This window comes from Agelaius tricolor, unplaced genomic scaffold (genome assembly GCF_023055355.1).
Source record: "Agelaius tricolor isolate 1412-34295 unplaced genomic scaffold, bAgeTri1.0.p SCAF_33, whole genome shotgun sequence".
Lineage (NCBI taxonomy): Eukaryota > Metazoa > Chordata > Aves > Passeriformes > Icteridae > Agelaius > Agelaius tricolor.
In genome coordinates, this window is record NW_027269293.1 from 1,117,035 (window position 1) to 1,131,469 (window position 14,435).

The 14,435-nt window shown below is 63.5% G+C and overlaps 2 protein-coding genes across 6 annotated transcripts; one reads left to right on the forward strand and one right to left on the reverse strand.

Annotated features, from left to right (window-relative positions):
- Positions 1–1,163: 1,163 nt before the first annotated feature.
- On the forward strand, positions 1,164–10,208 carry HDGFL2 (HDGF like 2). 5 transcript variants are annotated; one of them, XM_071452236.1, is made up of 16 exons: positions 1,164–1,355; positions 2,956–3,032; positions 3,106–3,244; positions 4,873–5,052; positions 5,424–5,540; positions 5,682–5,753; positions 6,003–6,144; positions 6,336–6,411; positions 6,491–6,776; positions 7,376–7,464; positions 7,845–7,915; positions 8,262–8,332; positions 8,473–8,574; positions 8,666–8,879; positions 9,536–9,659; positions 9,819–10,208. In XM_071452236.1, exons 1-16 carry the CDS (start codon positions 1,284–1,286, stop codon positions 9,904–9,906), a joined length of 1,920 nt encoding a protein of 639 aa, XP_071308337.1. In that variant the 5' UTR covers positions 1,164–1,283; the 3' UTR covers positions 9,907–10,208. The 5 variants fall into 5 exon arrangements, with proteins under 5 accessions (XP_071308337.1, XP_071308335.1, XP_071308336.1 ...); XM_071452234.1 differs by having other exon boundaries at positions 1,166–1,355; positions 7,370–7,464; XM_071452235.1 differs by having other exon boundaries at positions 1,166–1,355; positions 7,370–7,464; positions 9,822–10,208.
- A 775-nt stretch (positions 10,209–10,983) lies between these two features.
- LOC139602402 (perilipin-3-like) lies at positions 10,984–14,125 on the reverse strand. The gene is made up of 8 exons (XM_071452239.1): positions 14,025–14,125; positions 13,592–13,649; positions 13,180–13,375; positions 12,834–12,916; positions 12,186–12,753; positions 11,878–12,068; positions 11,670–11,792; positions 10,984–11,594 (listed from the first exon to the last, which is right to left on the reverse strand). The coding sequence occupies exons 1-8, from the start codon at positions 14,123–14,125 to the stop codon at positions 11,250–11,252; spliced, it is 1,665 nt and encodes a 554-aa protein (XP_071308340.1). The 3' UTR covers positions 10,984–11,249.
- Between the last annotated feature and the right edge of the window lie 310 nt (positions 14,126–14,435).

Sequence of the window (14,435 nt, forward strand, 5' to 3'; positions counted from 1 at the left end):
CGCCAGTGGGAGTCACGGGTTGAGACACGGACCTGCCCTCCAGGGACACCGCCATGGCACAGGACAGGCTGAGGGGAATGTACAGAGCCCTGACGTTGTTGGGATGTGGCAGAGCTGGGATACAGCACGGCCAGGATGTGGCACAGCCCAAAATATTGCACAGCTGGGACATGGCACAGCCTGGGACACGGCAAGGCCAGAATATGGCACAGACTGGATGTGGCACGGTCAGGATGCAGCATGGATGGGATATGGCAAGGCCAGGACGAGGCACAACAGGGACGTGGCACAGCAGGGACATGGCACAGCCCAGCAGGAGCGAGGCCTCACTCACAGTGTGACAGGGAGCACTCCCAACACCCCGACACCACCTTCACGAATTCCCCTCCTCACACACCTCCCCCAAACCCCTGGGAATGAGGAGTTTCTCCCCAGAATCAGGGTTGTGGTTTGGGTTTTGCAGCCTGGTGTGGGCAGGGACTGTTTTCCTTTCCATGACCTTGCAGAGAATCCAGTTTGGGTTAAAAGCAGGTTAAACCCCAGGGCAGTTGCCAGGCCAGCTGCACAGTGTTTGCTCCAGCTTAGCCAGGCTCAGCCCAAGTTTGGAACCTGGTGGGTCAGATTCCCCCCAAGTGGCCCTAAGTGACTCTCCCGGTGGCCCTGTCCTGGGCCAGAGACGTGGCCACTCACCACCCTCCCCAGCCCAGAAGGAGTTTGAAGCCCCGGGATGGCCCCAGGGAAGGAATTCAGCCAGGAACTGCATCCCCAGGCTGGGGGGCTGAGCTGGGGGCAGTGGATGGGGCAGGATCGGCGTCTGTCCCACCCATAGCCCTGACCCTGTCCCCACACCCTTGTTCCGCCCAGCCCCCCCCATAGCCCTGTCCCCTCTTAGGTTCCAATTCCAATCCTGTCCCTATCCCTGTTCCCTCTCAGGTCCCAATTCCCAATCCCAGTCCCCCCTCAGTCCCAGTCCCCCAGGCCTTGTCCCCATCCCCGTCCCCCCCGCCCCTCAGGCCCCGCCCCCCAGCGCCCCCCGCTTCGGCGCCTCCGGGGCGCGGCCCAATCCCGTTATCCCGCCGCGCCACCGCCTCGCTCCTATTGGTCGGATAGGCTGAGCGACCTGCGGCGAAGCCAATGGACGGCGCGGTCGCGACCGGGGGTGGGACATCCTGCGTGCCGTGCGGTGCGGGCCGCCCCCGCCGCCTGCCCGGTGCTGCCGCGGCCTGGGCTGGGCCTGCCCGCGCCCGGTGCCCCCCGCGCCCGCCGCGCCCCCCGGTGCCGCCATGCCACACAGCTTCAAACCCGGGGACCTCGTCTTCGCCAAGATGAAGGGCTACCCGCACTGGCCGGCCCGGGTGAGACCGCGGGGCCGCGCCGCGGGGTGACGGAGCGGGAGGGGGGCGGGGGTCCCGGACCGGGATGGGGGCAGGATCGGGACGGGGGACTCGAGACGGGATGGGGACGCGTACCGACCCTTGTCCCCGGAGCGGAGGCCCCTTCCGGGATGGAGATGCCATAACGGTACCTGTACCGGGATGGGGATCCCGGACCGGGATGGGGACACGCTACCGATGTGGGAACACGTACCGGGATGGAGGTGCCATAACGGGACCCGCACCGGGACGGGACGCCCTGTACCGGCACGAGGAGCCGGTACCGGGGTGGACATGCTGTAACGGTACCTGTACCGGGATAGGAGGGTCTGTACCGAGTGGGGACCCGGTACGGATGGGTGTCCCGTTCGGGATGGGGGACCCAGGTCGGTATCTGTCATGGAGTGTGAGCCGGTGGCGGCAAGAGAGACCTGTCCCAGCTCACAGACTGGGATGTGGGGTCACCCCCCAGCACCTGTACCGGATTGCAATGTCCTGTACTGGGATGGGGCCCAGTACCAGTGCGGGGTGTCCCATTCTGGGATGGGAGCTCCCATTCCAGCCCCTCTACTGGGATGGGGGCCCAGTACTGGAATGGGGTGTCCTGTACCGGAATGGGGGACCCCATATGAGCAGCTGTACTGGGATGAGGGTCCAGCACTGGCTCAGAGATCCCCTATGGGAACTCATGTTGGGATGGGAGCTCAGTACTGCACTGTGAGGCCTGGGCTTCTCTCCCTTGTTGGGGACAGCGAGGGGACACTGTGGGTGTGACATGGGCGGGGGGCTGCTGTGAGCGCTCACGGTGCGGGACGAGCGGGTGCTGCTGCGCTTTGGGGAGGTTATTTGGGATGCTGGAGCGTTTGGGGAGGGGGACAGCTGGTGCCACTGGCCGGGTGACAGCGTCGTGCCGCGGTGCTTCTGGAGAGCAGGAGCTGCTTTGGGATGTGCTCAGCTGGGGGGTGCTTGGGGGCTCTGCGGGGAGCAGCCGAGGGCGCGGCAGGTTCACACACGGCCCTCGGATGGGAAGAGACTGGCAGGTGGAACCGTGCGGGCTCGGGGAGCTCAGGGGGCCGGAGCTGACACCGCTTGGCTGCACCTCGCCGTGAGACCCGGGACTGCCGCTCCCGCCAGGACAGCCCCTCTGCTTTAGCTCGCTTGCTTTCTGGGGAAGGGTCCCCCCGCCCCGAAGACCTCCCCAGCACCCCCTGCTCACCCCGAGGCTCTCCCTGCCCACGGCCCAGACGCCCGGAGCACAGAAGACGGGGGTGTCCGGCCGGCAGCGGGGCCTCCAGCCAGGACGGACCCTGCGGCCGCTCGTCCATCGCCCCCGCCCGCGCTGCCGGGCCCCGGCCACCGACCCCGGGGGAGTAGCGCAAGGCCCACGTTGCCCACAAGACCTCGGTGCCGGATCCTTCCCGTTTCTCTGGTAGAAATCCCGCAGGGACTCGGATCCGTAGCCAGGGCCCCGTCCGGGTGCTTTCCTGCCGCGCTTGGCTCCAAGCGGGTGCCGGACCCGACGCCGCTTGCCGGGGCTGAGGACGCTGTCTCTGACCTCCTCGTGCTTTGGGTTTCCTTTCAGATCGATGACATCGCGGACGGCGCCGTGAAACCCCCCCCGAACAAGTACCCCATCTTCTTCTTCGGCACCCACGAGACGTAAGCGCTGCCTCGCTCCCCCCGCCGGGCTCTGCCTCCGCTCCGGCCTCACCTCTGCTTTGTCTCTCTCCAGCGCCTTCTTGGGCCCTAAAGATCTGTTCCCTTATGAAAAATATAAAGACAAATATGGGAAACCAAACAAGAGAAAAGGCTTCAACGAGGGCTTGTGGGAAATCCAGAACAACCCCCACGCCAGTTACAGTGCCCCTGCGGTGAGTGTGGGCTGGGCAGGGGATGGGGCTGCGGCCCCTCCGTCCCCCCGAGTCACTCCTCCTGTCTCTGCTTCTCCTCGCTGCTGTGCCGATTGCTTCCAGCTTCCAGCTTGGCTTCCTTGGGGTGGAATTAGCTCCCCTCTGCTTCCCTGCCCTCTCCCTTCCTCAGGGAGTTTGCTCTGCTCATCTTCCTCCATGGAGGGGTTTCCCTCAGGCTTCCAGGAGCACTGGAAGTTCCCACTTGCTCTGGAGGAAGGCGCTTCTGCCCCATTGTCATGGTGGAACCGGGGTCGTGCTTTGTGCTGCTTGCCCAAAATCATGGAGGTTTTGTTGTCAGAGCAAGAACTTGAGGCTTGCTCGTCCCTGGCTCTTGGATCTGCTTGTGGACTGTTGGGAAGTCCCCTCCTCCATCCATTCCCGAGGTTCCTGAGCCCTCCAGCAGGATTTGGAGTGGGCCAGGCCAGGGAACAGCTCTTTGTCAACTTCTTGTGGGGGCATCTCATGGCCATAATTGAGATCCAATTTATCCTGTAAAGATCATCACAGGAGGCGTCGGCTTTGTAGGCAGTAGGGCTGAAGAGGCAGAGGAAGGTTGGTAGGGTGGGCAGCAAGGTCGAGGTGGTCCCTGGAGGTCAGCAGGTGCAGGGAATGAGCCCCCCGGGCCGTGCCATGGCCGGGCAGGAGTGAGGATGTCATGTGAGGGGCAGGGGTTGGGAAATGCTCCACCCAAAACTGGATGTAGGGTAAGGCGAGGCTGTGGAGGTGCTTGAAAACCTGGAGATTCTTGATGGTGAGGGAGGTACCAACTGCTATGGCCAGGAATCTGCTGGGAGCTCCCATCAGGGACCCAGCAAGGCTGAGGGTTCACCAACTCCCACTGCGTCCTGTGGGCAAAAGGAGGAGGAGAAGACACTGAAGTTTCCTTGGCTTTGAGACCTGAGTGAAGCAAGGTGCCAGGAACAGCCAAGGGTGAGGAGAGGCTTTCCAGCAGCTGGAAGAACTCGGCTCTAGGAATGTCAGTGCTGCCACACACAGAGGAGCAGCCCAGAAGATGAAGTTGGGGTGTGATATCCTGTGCGAGGAACCTGGAGAAACAAGGAGAACCTTCAGAGAGCAGGACACAGGAGATCCCATCTGGGAAGAGCACCTGGACTCCTTGTGTGGACCTTTCCCATGGGGAAAGTGTGCGAAGAGGACAGGAAGAGGCCTGATCCAAGTGGAGGCAGAAGGAGAGGCTGAACCCGGCCACCCCGGCCTGTCTGGCGCCGTCAGGGCAGAGGAGGGCTGGGCTCTGCTCCCAGCTCCAGGCTGCTCCAGGGATTTTGGCAGGGCGTGAGGATGGGGGGCAGAGGGCAGGGGGGCAGCAGCATCCCAGGAATCTGTCACTGGTGCTCTCAGAGGGGCGTGTGGGGCTGTGGGAACGGGGACCGCGCTCCCCAGGGCCGGTGCCCTTGTCCGGGGCTGCTCCGGAGGGATCCGTGCTGGGGGGAGAGGCTGCCCTGCACTGCTCTGCACACCCAGCTCTGCCTTCCTTCACTCCCCACCCTTGGTGCCCCCTCTCTGTCCTCTCTTGGCCCCACAAATGCCTCACAGCCCCCCTAACCCCGCTGTCCTCCCGCTGCCTTTAGCCTGCGAGCTCCTCCGACAGCGATGTCCCCGAGAACGACCCCATGGCGGGCAGCGACGCCGGGGACGACGAGGACGACTCTGCCATGGCCACGGGCCCCACGGAGAAGGTGGACAGCGACGAGGACTCGGATCGAGGCAGCGACCACAGCGGGCTCAAGAGGAAATCCTTGGCCATGAAAGTGAGTGTGGGCTGGGGGCAGGAGGGTGGCCCAGCCAGGGGACACTGGGGCTCCATCACGGAGTTTTCCTTGAGCCCACCGCGGCAGAAGGTGGTGGTGAAACCAGCTCCCTCTGGATTCTCCAGTGGGAAATGGGGCTCAGCGTGGTTTGGGGGTCTCACGGCTGTCTCGTGATGCCTGTGGGGTGGTGGGATGGCCTGTCCTGGCTGGGTTTGCAGCCTGGAGCAGGATCCAGAGCTGCAGATCTGAGTGCAGCTCTTGCAGGGCCTGTTGGGAAGAGTTGGAGAAAGCCCTTCCCAGGAAGCGTTTGCTTTTCACGGTGGATGGAGGAGGAATGGGCTTCTCTCATCTTGTCACCTCTCCTTTGCCAGATGCCTGTGATAAAACGGCCTCGGAAATCCTCCAGTGACTTGGATCAGGGCAGCCCCTCTGTCACAGAAGAGGAGAACTCAGAAACATCTTCTGAGTCGGAAAAAAACAGTGACCAGGTGAGAGGATTTTGGGATACACTTACAGGGTTGTGGGGAGAACGTCCCTGTGGGAGTGGGGCAGAGGCTGAAGGGAACCTGACCAGCTTGATTCCATGGTGACGCTGTTCCACATTTCCTCATATTCCTGTTTTCCTCCAGGATTTCACTCCTGAAAAGAAGCCAGTGGCCCGGGCTCCACGCAGGATGCCGGCAGCGGGGAGGAAGAAGAAGGTAAAGGACCTCAAATCTGAGGAAGGCTGGAGAGGAGCCAGGGTCTGCACTGTGGGGAGGGGGGAGCTGAGGGTGACAGGGCTGTGCCCTGGGCTGGAGCACCTGGATGGACCTCGCTGATCTCTTGGTGACCTGTGGGGGCTCTGGGTGCTGGCATCCAGGACACTGCTGGGTTTGGGGGCATTGCTGAGACTGTGACAGTGCCACCCCACAGCCACCCTCCATCCCAGCCCTGCTCTCTGCCTGCAGAAAGTGGAGTCTGGCTCTGACTCCGACTCCAAAGTGGACTCGGATCTGGAGATGGGCAATGCCACCGTGGACATGACCAAGTCGGACTCGGACTCGGACTCAGATGTGTCGGTGAAAAAGGCACCACGGGGCCGCAAGCCAGGTACCCCGGGGCTGCTCCTGCTCCTGCCACCACCTCGGGATGGGACTGTGGCAGCTCAGGCATTCCCAAGGCTCTGGGCTTCCATCCCAAATTCTGGCACATTCTAGAGCCCCTCTGCCTCTGGAGCTTGGGGCTGTTTTAACAGAGGGACCTGCAGGGCTCCTGCTGAACGTGTCCCTGTTGCCTTGCAGCTGAGAAACCCCCTCCCAAGCCCCGGGGCAGGAAACCGAAGCCAGAGCGTGTCCCCAGCAGCTCCAGCAGTGACAGGTGAGCTCAGCTGGGACAGTGCCACCCTTGGGCTGGGCTGGGGGTCACGCAGGGGTCCGAGCCTGCCCTGTCCCGGCAGTGACAGCGACAGCGACGTGGATCGCATCAGCGAGTGGAAGAGGCGGGACGAGGAGCGGCGGCGGGAGCTGGAGGAGAAGAGGAAGAGGGAGCAGGAGGAGGAGATCCGCCGGCTCCGGGAGCAGGAGAAGGAGGAGAAGGAGAAAAGGAAGGAGAAGGCAGAGAAGGGAGAGGAGGTGCACTCGGACTCGGACAGCAGCGCCGAGGATGAAACGGCCAAAAAGGGCCGGAGAGGCCGGGCCAAGGCTCCGTCCTCCTCGGACTCTGAGCTGGAGCAGGAGAAGGAGGTGAGTGCAGAGCCGTGGGACCTGGGGGTGGATAGACAATCTGTCAGGCCATCAGGGACTTCCAGGAGGGGCAGGGACCTGCCCTCGTGGTCTTGGGTTAGCCTACAGCTGCCCACATGGTGTTGGGAAGGGTTGTATCCATGCCTTGGAGTGGGAGCTCTTCCCCTGGCCCAGGATGCCTCATCCAGCTGTGGGCCTCACATCTGGCACAGAGTGCCCAGAGCAGCTGTGGCTGCTCCATCCCTGGAAGTGTCCAAGACCAGGTTGGATGGGGCTTGGAGCACCTTGGGACAGTGGAAGGTGTCCCTGCCCATGGCAGGGGTGGGACGGGGTGAGCTTTATGTTCCCTCCCAACCCAAACCATTCCGTGATCTCCAAGATGCTCTTCCACCACAGTCAGGGGATTTGCTCCACTGTCCCCCTGGAGCTTTTGGGAGCATGTAGGGTGACCATGCCCCATGGGGTGATGCTGTGCCAGGGCAGTGGGGTGACTGTGGGGTGGCCATGGGTGCTGTTGTGGCGTGGCCGTGGCTCCGTGTGTGCCGCAGCAGGGAGGGCTCTGCTGCTCTCCCTGCATTGTTCTATCCTCCAAGGTAAAGAAGCCAGTGAAGAAACAGCCCTCAGAGTTGTCAAGGAAACCAAACCAGAAGGAGAAGAGGGGCCGAGCAGAGGAGAAGCCACGGAACAAGTCAGCAGCTCCACATCTCCCTCCCTCCCCTTTCCCCCTGGCAATGGGGCTGTTCCTGCACAGCTCCAGCCCTGGCACCCCGGGGTGGGCATGGGGCTCCTGGGGCTGCAGCACCAGCAGAGGGGCTGGGCCTGTTCCTCCCCTCCTCCTGAGCTGAAGGGGCTGGAGGAGCTGTTGGGGGTAACCAGGCTGAAATTCGTGGGGTTTTCTTTCTTGTGGGGCTTTTCCTGTCTGCGTTTCTGGGAAGTTGGGGCATAAGGGAGCTGTGACCAGGGTGGAGGGGTCTTGGATGCTCCAGCCAGTGCCACCCCCCTTGTTAGCCCAGTGCTGAGCAGAGGGTTCACCACCACCATCTTCCCTTTTTCCTTCCCTTCACACAGACCTCTGAAAGTGGAACGAGGCCGGAAGAAATCCGACCCAATCCCTGAAAGGAGGGTGGAGAAGAAAAAGGGTGAGAGACCCAGTGCTTCCCATCACAGAGGGGAGGAGAGAGAGGAGAGGGCTCCAGGGTTGGTTCCCCCATCCCTGGGACAGGGAGGGATCAGTGAGGTTGTGCCAGGGTTTTTCCCAGCACTGCTTTGATCACTTCCCTGGCATCCCCTCCCTATCTTGGCACAGCCCAACCCATCCTCTCCAGAGACATTCCTGGGGCTGTGCTCAACTTTGGACGTGCAGGAGGACACAAACCCCTGCCTGGGAGTGATTCCAGGCCCCAGAGCAGACCGTGGGCTCTGGGCAGGGCCGTGGGCTCTGCTGGTGCCCTGACATCTCGGGCTGTGTCTCTCTGTCTGCTCCAGAGCCCACAGTGGAAGAGAAACTCCAGAAACTTCACAGTGAGATCAAGTTTGCGCTGAAGGTGGATAACCCGGTGAGTGCCTGGCCTGGGACATCCCTGCTCATCCTTGCCCTGCTGTGATACCCAGGAATGCTCCTCCTCCTCCCTTTGGGGGTGCTGGGAGGCCCCAGGTGCCCCCAGGGCAGCTCCTGATCCCGCTGCCACCCCTGCAGGACATCAAGCGGTGCCTGAACGCGCTCGAGGAGCTGGGCACGCTCCAGGTCACTTCCCACATCCTCCAGAAGCACACGGATGTGGTGGCTACACTCAAGAAGGTAGAGCAGAGGGCTGAGCCCTCCCTGGGGCGAGCAGGGAGCCTGCCTGGCCCCAGCCCTAAGGGGGTCCCTCCTCCTGCTCCCGGGGCAGATCCGGCGCTACAAGGCCAACAAGGACGTGATGGAAAAAGCGGCCGAAGTCTACACCCGGTTGAAGTCGCGTGTGCTGGGACCAAAGATGGAATCCATCCAGAAAGCCAACAAAGCTGGGCCTGAGAAGGACAAGGGGGAGGCAGAGAAGGGCCAGGAGAAGCTGTCGGGAGCAGAGACACGGAATGAGAAGGGGGAAGAGGAGACAAATGCTGGTAACGTTCCTGAACATCCCTGAACATCCCGGGACTACTCCCTGCCCTGTCTGGGCAGGTCACAGTCCCCTCCTTGGGGCATGCCCTGTCCTGCTGGGGACACAGGACATGGGGAGGTGGCTGTTGGCCTCGTGGTGGAGGGATCAGCACCTCCAGGCCCTGCTTTGCTGGAGTGCCAGGAGAGGGAAAGGGCTGGATGGGGAATGCAGTGAGAGCAGAGGGCAAACCTCAAGCCCCACGCCCAGGCTCTGGAGGCCTCCCCTGCTGCCTTTTGGCTCAGGACAGCTCCTCCCTGCCAGCCTGAGCTCTGGTCCAGGCATGAAGGAATGTGGAGATGTCCTTGGACACTGGCTCAGGCTCTTGCACAGGGAGTGGTGACTGGGATCTTCCACCCTCAGAGCCAGGTCTCCCTTTGGGGCTGTCCTGGTGATGCTGCAAGAGCCTTCCCAGAGGAACTGACAGGGAAAATCCACCCTTATGGTGTTTGTGGGCTGGGGATGGAGGTTTTGGGGCTCTTCTTGCAGCTGTGGGGGGTCAGGGCAGTACTGGGGTCCCCTCAGGCTTGGCTGCATGTCTGTGGCCATGGATCCTCAGTCCACGAGGGTCAGGATGGATGAGGGGGTCCAAGAGCCTGAGCCTCTCTCTCTTCCCTTCAGACCTGTCAGGTCCTGTGAATGGTGAATCCCTGTCCCAAAAGTCAGAGGGCACAGAGGAGAAGGACAAGAGCCAAGGGCCAGGAGCTGGGGAGCTGGAGGCATCCACAGAGGAGCCCCACAACAAGTGAGTGTGGGGGACTGGGGGCTGCAGGGATCATTTGGGGACATTGTGTGGGTTGTGAAAGGGTTCTCCCAGCTTGGGAAGGAGCTGGGATGGGGGAGAGGGGCCAGGGGAGGCAGAGGGGCAGGGGGCTGAGCTCTCCCTGGCCCTGCTCTCCCCCAGCAGTGTCCAGGACTGTCCCAAGGCCGGGCCGGAGCGAGCTCGCGGGGAGTCGGAGGCTGCGGATGAGGAGGAGGAGGAGGAGAGCTGAGGAAGCAGCTCCCACGTGGAGGAGGAGGAGGAGAGGCTGTGAAGGAAGAGCAGCCTCTGCCTCATCTCCTGCCTGAGTCACTTCACTCTGTCCCACCGTAGCCGATGTCCTTGGTCTTGTCCCGTGTCCCGTCCCTGCGGAGGCAGCACCCGCGGGGGGGCTGTGCTGGTGTCTGTATTTGTCCCCCCCCATCCCGTTTTTAATTTTTGTTTTGGTTTTTTTTTTTTTCCCCTCCTACCTAATTTCTTGTGATTTCAACCGACATGAAATGAATATAAAGGGTTTTCTAATGAAAAACAGAAGGAACCCCAGTGTCTCTTTCTTGAGTTGTCAAGTTGTCCTCGTCTCAGGCTGGGACGAGGGGAGAACCTTAACCAGGGTCAGGGCTGGAGAACATCCCCTGGGTCCCCAAATTCCCTCTGACCAGGATCAGGCAATCAGGGGCTGCTCCAAGCCCCTTTCCCCACCATCACAATCCTCTCTCCATCCAGAGGCAGCTGCTGGGGCCGGATCCCTCTGCCCCATGGGGGAGCAGCAGGGCTGGGCACCAACTTCTTGGGGTAAAATAAGGGTAAAAAGGGTGTGTGGCAGGGAGGGACTGACCCTGGCACCATCCTGCCCGTGCTGGGCAGCAGCTCAGTGGTTTTGCTGTGTTGCAAGGCTCCGGAGCTTTTGTCCGTGTCCAATAAAGAGCTCCCGGCCCCACCCGGCGCCGCCTGCTCTTTGTGCCCGAGCCCCGGGGGAGGATGCCCCGATCCCCCCTCCCCTCGCAGGCTGCAGTAACTCTGCCCTGGGGACTCTCAGCGTTTGCTTTTTCCAGGACTGATTTCACACTCGCTCCGTAAACAAGACCTAAATAAAGCCCAAACCCTCCCGAGTGCCTCTTGCCCAACTGCTGGGAACTCCAGGACCCCACTCCTGATCCACTGCCAGCTCCTCTCCTGCCACCCCTGGGCTGGGGGGGCTGGCTGGGGAATGGGGGCTCAGGCCATGGGGGTCCCCAGGTCTTGGAGGGGGGTTGTTCCTCCAGAGCCCAATTCCTCCCTCCCACACCCCCAAAGAAATCTCAGTCCAGTGCAAAACTAACCAGAGTTTATTGCTTCTTGTGCTGTTCTGACCCTACAAGGGTGGGAGTCTGAAGGCACCAAGCACATGGGGGATCCTCAACAGGCACTTGGGGCAGCCAAGGCACATAACTGCAGGTCCCCAGCAAGGGGACAAGTGACAGAGCTGGGGCAGGCAGGAGGGTCCCCACAGAGACAGGCACAAGGTGAGGGGGACTGGGGGGGGTGTAGCAAAGACTCCTAACGAGGCTTTTTGGGGAGGGAAGCAGCCCAGAATCGCTACTCCGCCTCCAGCTCCACCGGGCGCTTGCCCGAGGGGGCGAAGGGTCCCACCAGCCACGTCAGGGGGGTGTTGAAGGCCACGTGTTCCACCAGCTCGTCCATCAGCTGCCGGGCTTTGGTGGCGTGGCCGCGGGCCCGGGCCAGCACGGGGCCCGTCACGTCCTGCAGGGAGGTGACAGAGGCCAGCGATGCCCGCAGCTCCTCCACGTTCTGCCGGACCTGGCCCGCCTTGTCCTGCACGGTGGCGGGGAGGCCCTGCAGGCTGCACACCAGGGGCTGGCAGGAGCTCTGCAGCTGCTGGCTCAAGCCCTGCAGCATGGTCACCGTGCCCGACTCCACCGCCTGCGGGGGGACACGGGCGGTGAGGCCTGGGGGGCACCCCGGTCACCCTGGGGACCCCTCCTGCCCTGCTCCTACCTCCGGTGGCACCTGGTCCTTGCCACCATCTGGCTGCTTCTTGCTCCACTCCAGCCACAGCTGCTGCAGCTTCTCCTGCCCTCCCTGCAGCCTCTGGTCCACGCCCTGCTTCAGGGTCTCCACCTAGAGAGGGGCAGAGCCCGGCTGGGTGAGGGGGCTGAGGGGGGACACCCTGGGGTGGCACAGGGGGCGCGGGGCTGGGTCCTACCAGGTCAAGGGTGCGCTGGAGCTGGGCCAGCAGGTCCTGGCTGCTCTGGCGGGCGCTCTGCAGTTTGCTCAGGGAGTGCTGGAGCGCTCGGTGCCGCACCTTGGTGGAGAGGGAGCCCAGGCGCACGAAGTAGCTCTGCTGCTGCCTCTGCTGCTCCGGCTCGAAGCCCTCCACGGCCGTGGCCAGCTTGGCTGTGGGACAGGAGCTGCTCAGGGGGTCCCAGCACCACCATCACCACCCCACAGAGCCCCCCCTGCTCTGCCCAGGCTCTGCCCACCCTGTCTGGAGGGTGGGGATCAGCTGCTCACCCAGCTCCTCATCTGTCATGGGCAGGTAATGGTCCACCAGCTCCTCTGACTTGCCCAGCACGGAGTCCACCCCGCTGGCCACCATCTGACCCATGGTGCTGACACCGCTGCTGACCGCTGACCTGGTCATCTCCACACCACCCTGCACGGCCCCTTTGGTCATGTCCATCACACCGGTCACTCTGCTGGTCACCGCATCCTTGGCCCCGGTCACGGTGCAGGACACTGCATCCTTGGCTCCGGCCACTGCATCCTTGGCTCCGGTCACGGTGCTGGACACTGCATCCTTGGCTCCAGCCATGGTGCTGGACACTGCATCCCTGGCCCCACACACCGTGTTGGACACTGCATCCCTGGCCCCACACACCGTGTTGGACACTGCATCCCTGGCCCCGGCCACGGTGCTGGACACTGCATCCTTGGCCCCAGCCACGGTGCTGGACACTGCATCCTTAGCCCCGGCCATCCTGCTGGACACTGCATCCCTGGCCCCGGCCATGGTGCTGGTCAGCACATCCCTGGCCCCCGTCACCGTGGAGGTCACCAGCAGTTTGGTGTCTGAGATGATCTGGGCAGACACACAAACCTCTGTTAAGCGCTGTGGGGCCCCGAGTGTGCTGCCCACCCCAGCCCAGCCAACCCTGGTACCTTCTGGGGGGGCTGCTGCAGGATGGGCAGCTTCTCCTCCAGCTTGTCCAGCCCTTTGCAGGCAAATTCATTGGCAGAAGAAACTGGAGATGGAAGAAGAGGTGAGTTTAGCACCCTGCTGCCTTGCAGGAGCTCTGCCAGGCCCAATTTTCCATCACCCCAAAATTCAGGGGGTGCTGCCCGCACATCTTTTCATCCAGCTTCTCCAGCCACTTACTCCTCCACCATACAAACCAGAGACACAAAACCAGGTCCTCCCTCTCCTGGTTCCTCACGAGAGCTCGGGGAGAGCCGGTTTTGGGGGGTTCCCCATCCCTGTAGGGTGCTGTCCCCCCCCTGCACTCACTCTGGGGCTCCAGCCGGGTGAGGAGGGGCTGGGCCCCGCTCACTGCTGCCGCCGTCAGCGTCTTCACGCCCTTCTCGGCCACATCGCAGACGGAGCGCACGTAGGGGTGGCTCTCCTTGGTGCAGGTGTAGGCGGAGGACACCATGTCGTAAGCAGAGCTCACCAGGGGCAGGTTGGCCACGCGTGTCCCGATGTTCTGGGGGCCAGAAGGGCTCAGCGTAAGCGTGGGACTGAGGGACCCCCAAATCTCACAGGGAATGGAGCGTGGTGTGTGTTCCCAACACCCCGGGGATGGTTTTGGGGCGCTCCCGTGGCCCTCCAAGCCCATCGGAGGGTGGGAGAACCCCGATCCCCGTCTCCAAGCAGGGACCCCGTGGGTTGCCCCCAGATTCCCCGCCTCGCCCGCACTGACCTGCTGCTCCTCTGCCTTGGGCTGCGCCGGCGTGGGCTCGCTGGTGGCCATGGTGGGGCTGGGGGGCACAGACGGGACCGTGAGCGGGGTCAGGCCCCCCCAGCGCCCCCCTCCTGCCTCTCGAAGGGAGGGCCCCAAGTTACCGCTCCCCGGAACGGGGCAGCTCCCACGCGATTGGAAAATCCCGGGACAGGGGGGTCCCGGGGACCGGGACCGGGATCACGATCGGGATCACAGGCGGGATCGGGACCGGGATCGCGATCGGGACCAGGATTGAGACCGGGACCGGGACAGGGACCGCCATCGGGAACAGGACGGGGATCGCGATAGGGAACAGGACCGAGATCGCGATCGGAACCGGGATCGCGATCGGAACCAGGATCGCGATCGCGATCGGAACCAGGATCGCGGGCCGGCCCCGGATCGTGCTCACCGCTGGTGCCTGGGGTCGGTTCTGCTCCGCTCGGTTCGGCTCCGGGCTCGCCCCGCTCCTCCCCGCCGCCCTTTATACCCCGGAGCCCGCCCCGAGCGCATGTGACCGGGGCCGCCCAGCGGGGCCGGCCCGGGGCGGACCGGGAGCAGCGACCGGCGGGGAGCGCGGGGCCGCGAACCCCGGGAACGGGAGGGCAGCGAACCCCCGGGACCCGCCTGCCCCGAGTCCCCGGCCCAGCACCGGATCCGCCGGGACTGGGCTGCGCTGAGCCCCCCCGGACCCCCCCATTCCTCGGCCGGTGCTGCACTGACCCCCCCTCCCTCCCCGGTACCGGATCCCCCGGACTGGGCTGCACTGACACTCCCTGGGGACCGGACACCCCCGGGACGGCTCTGCAGGGACACCCCGAGC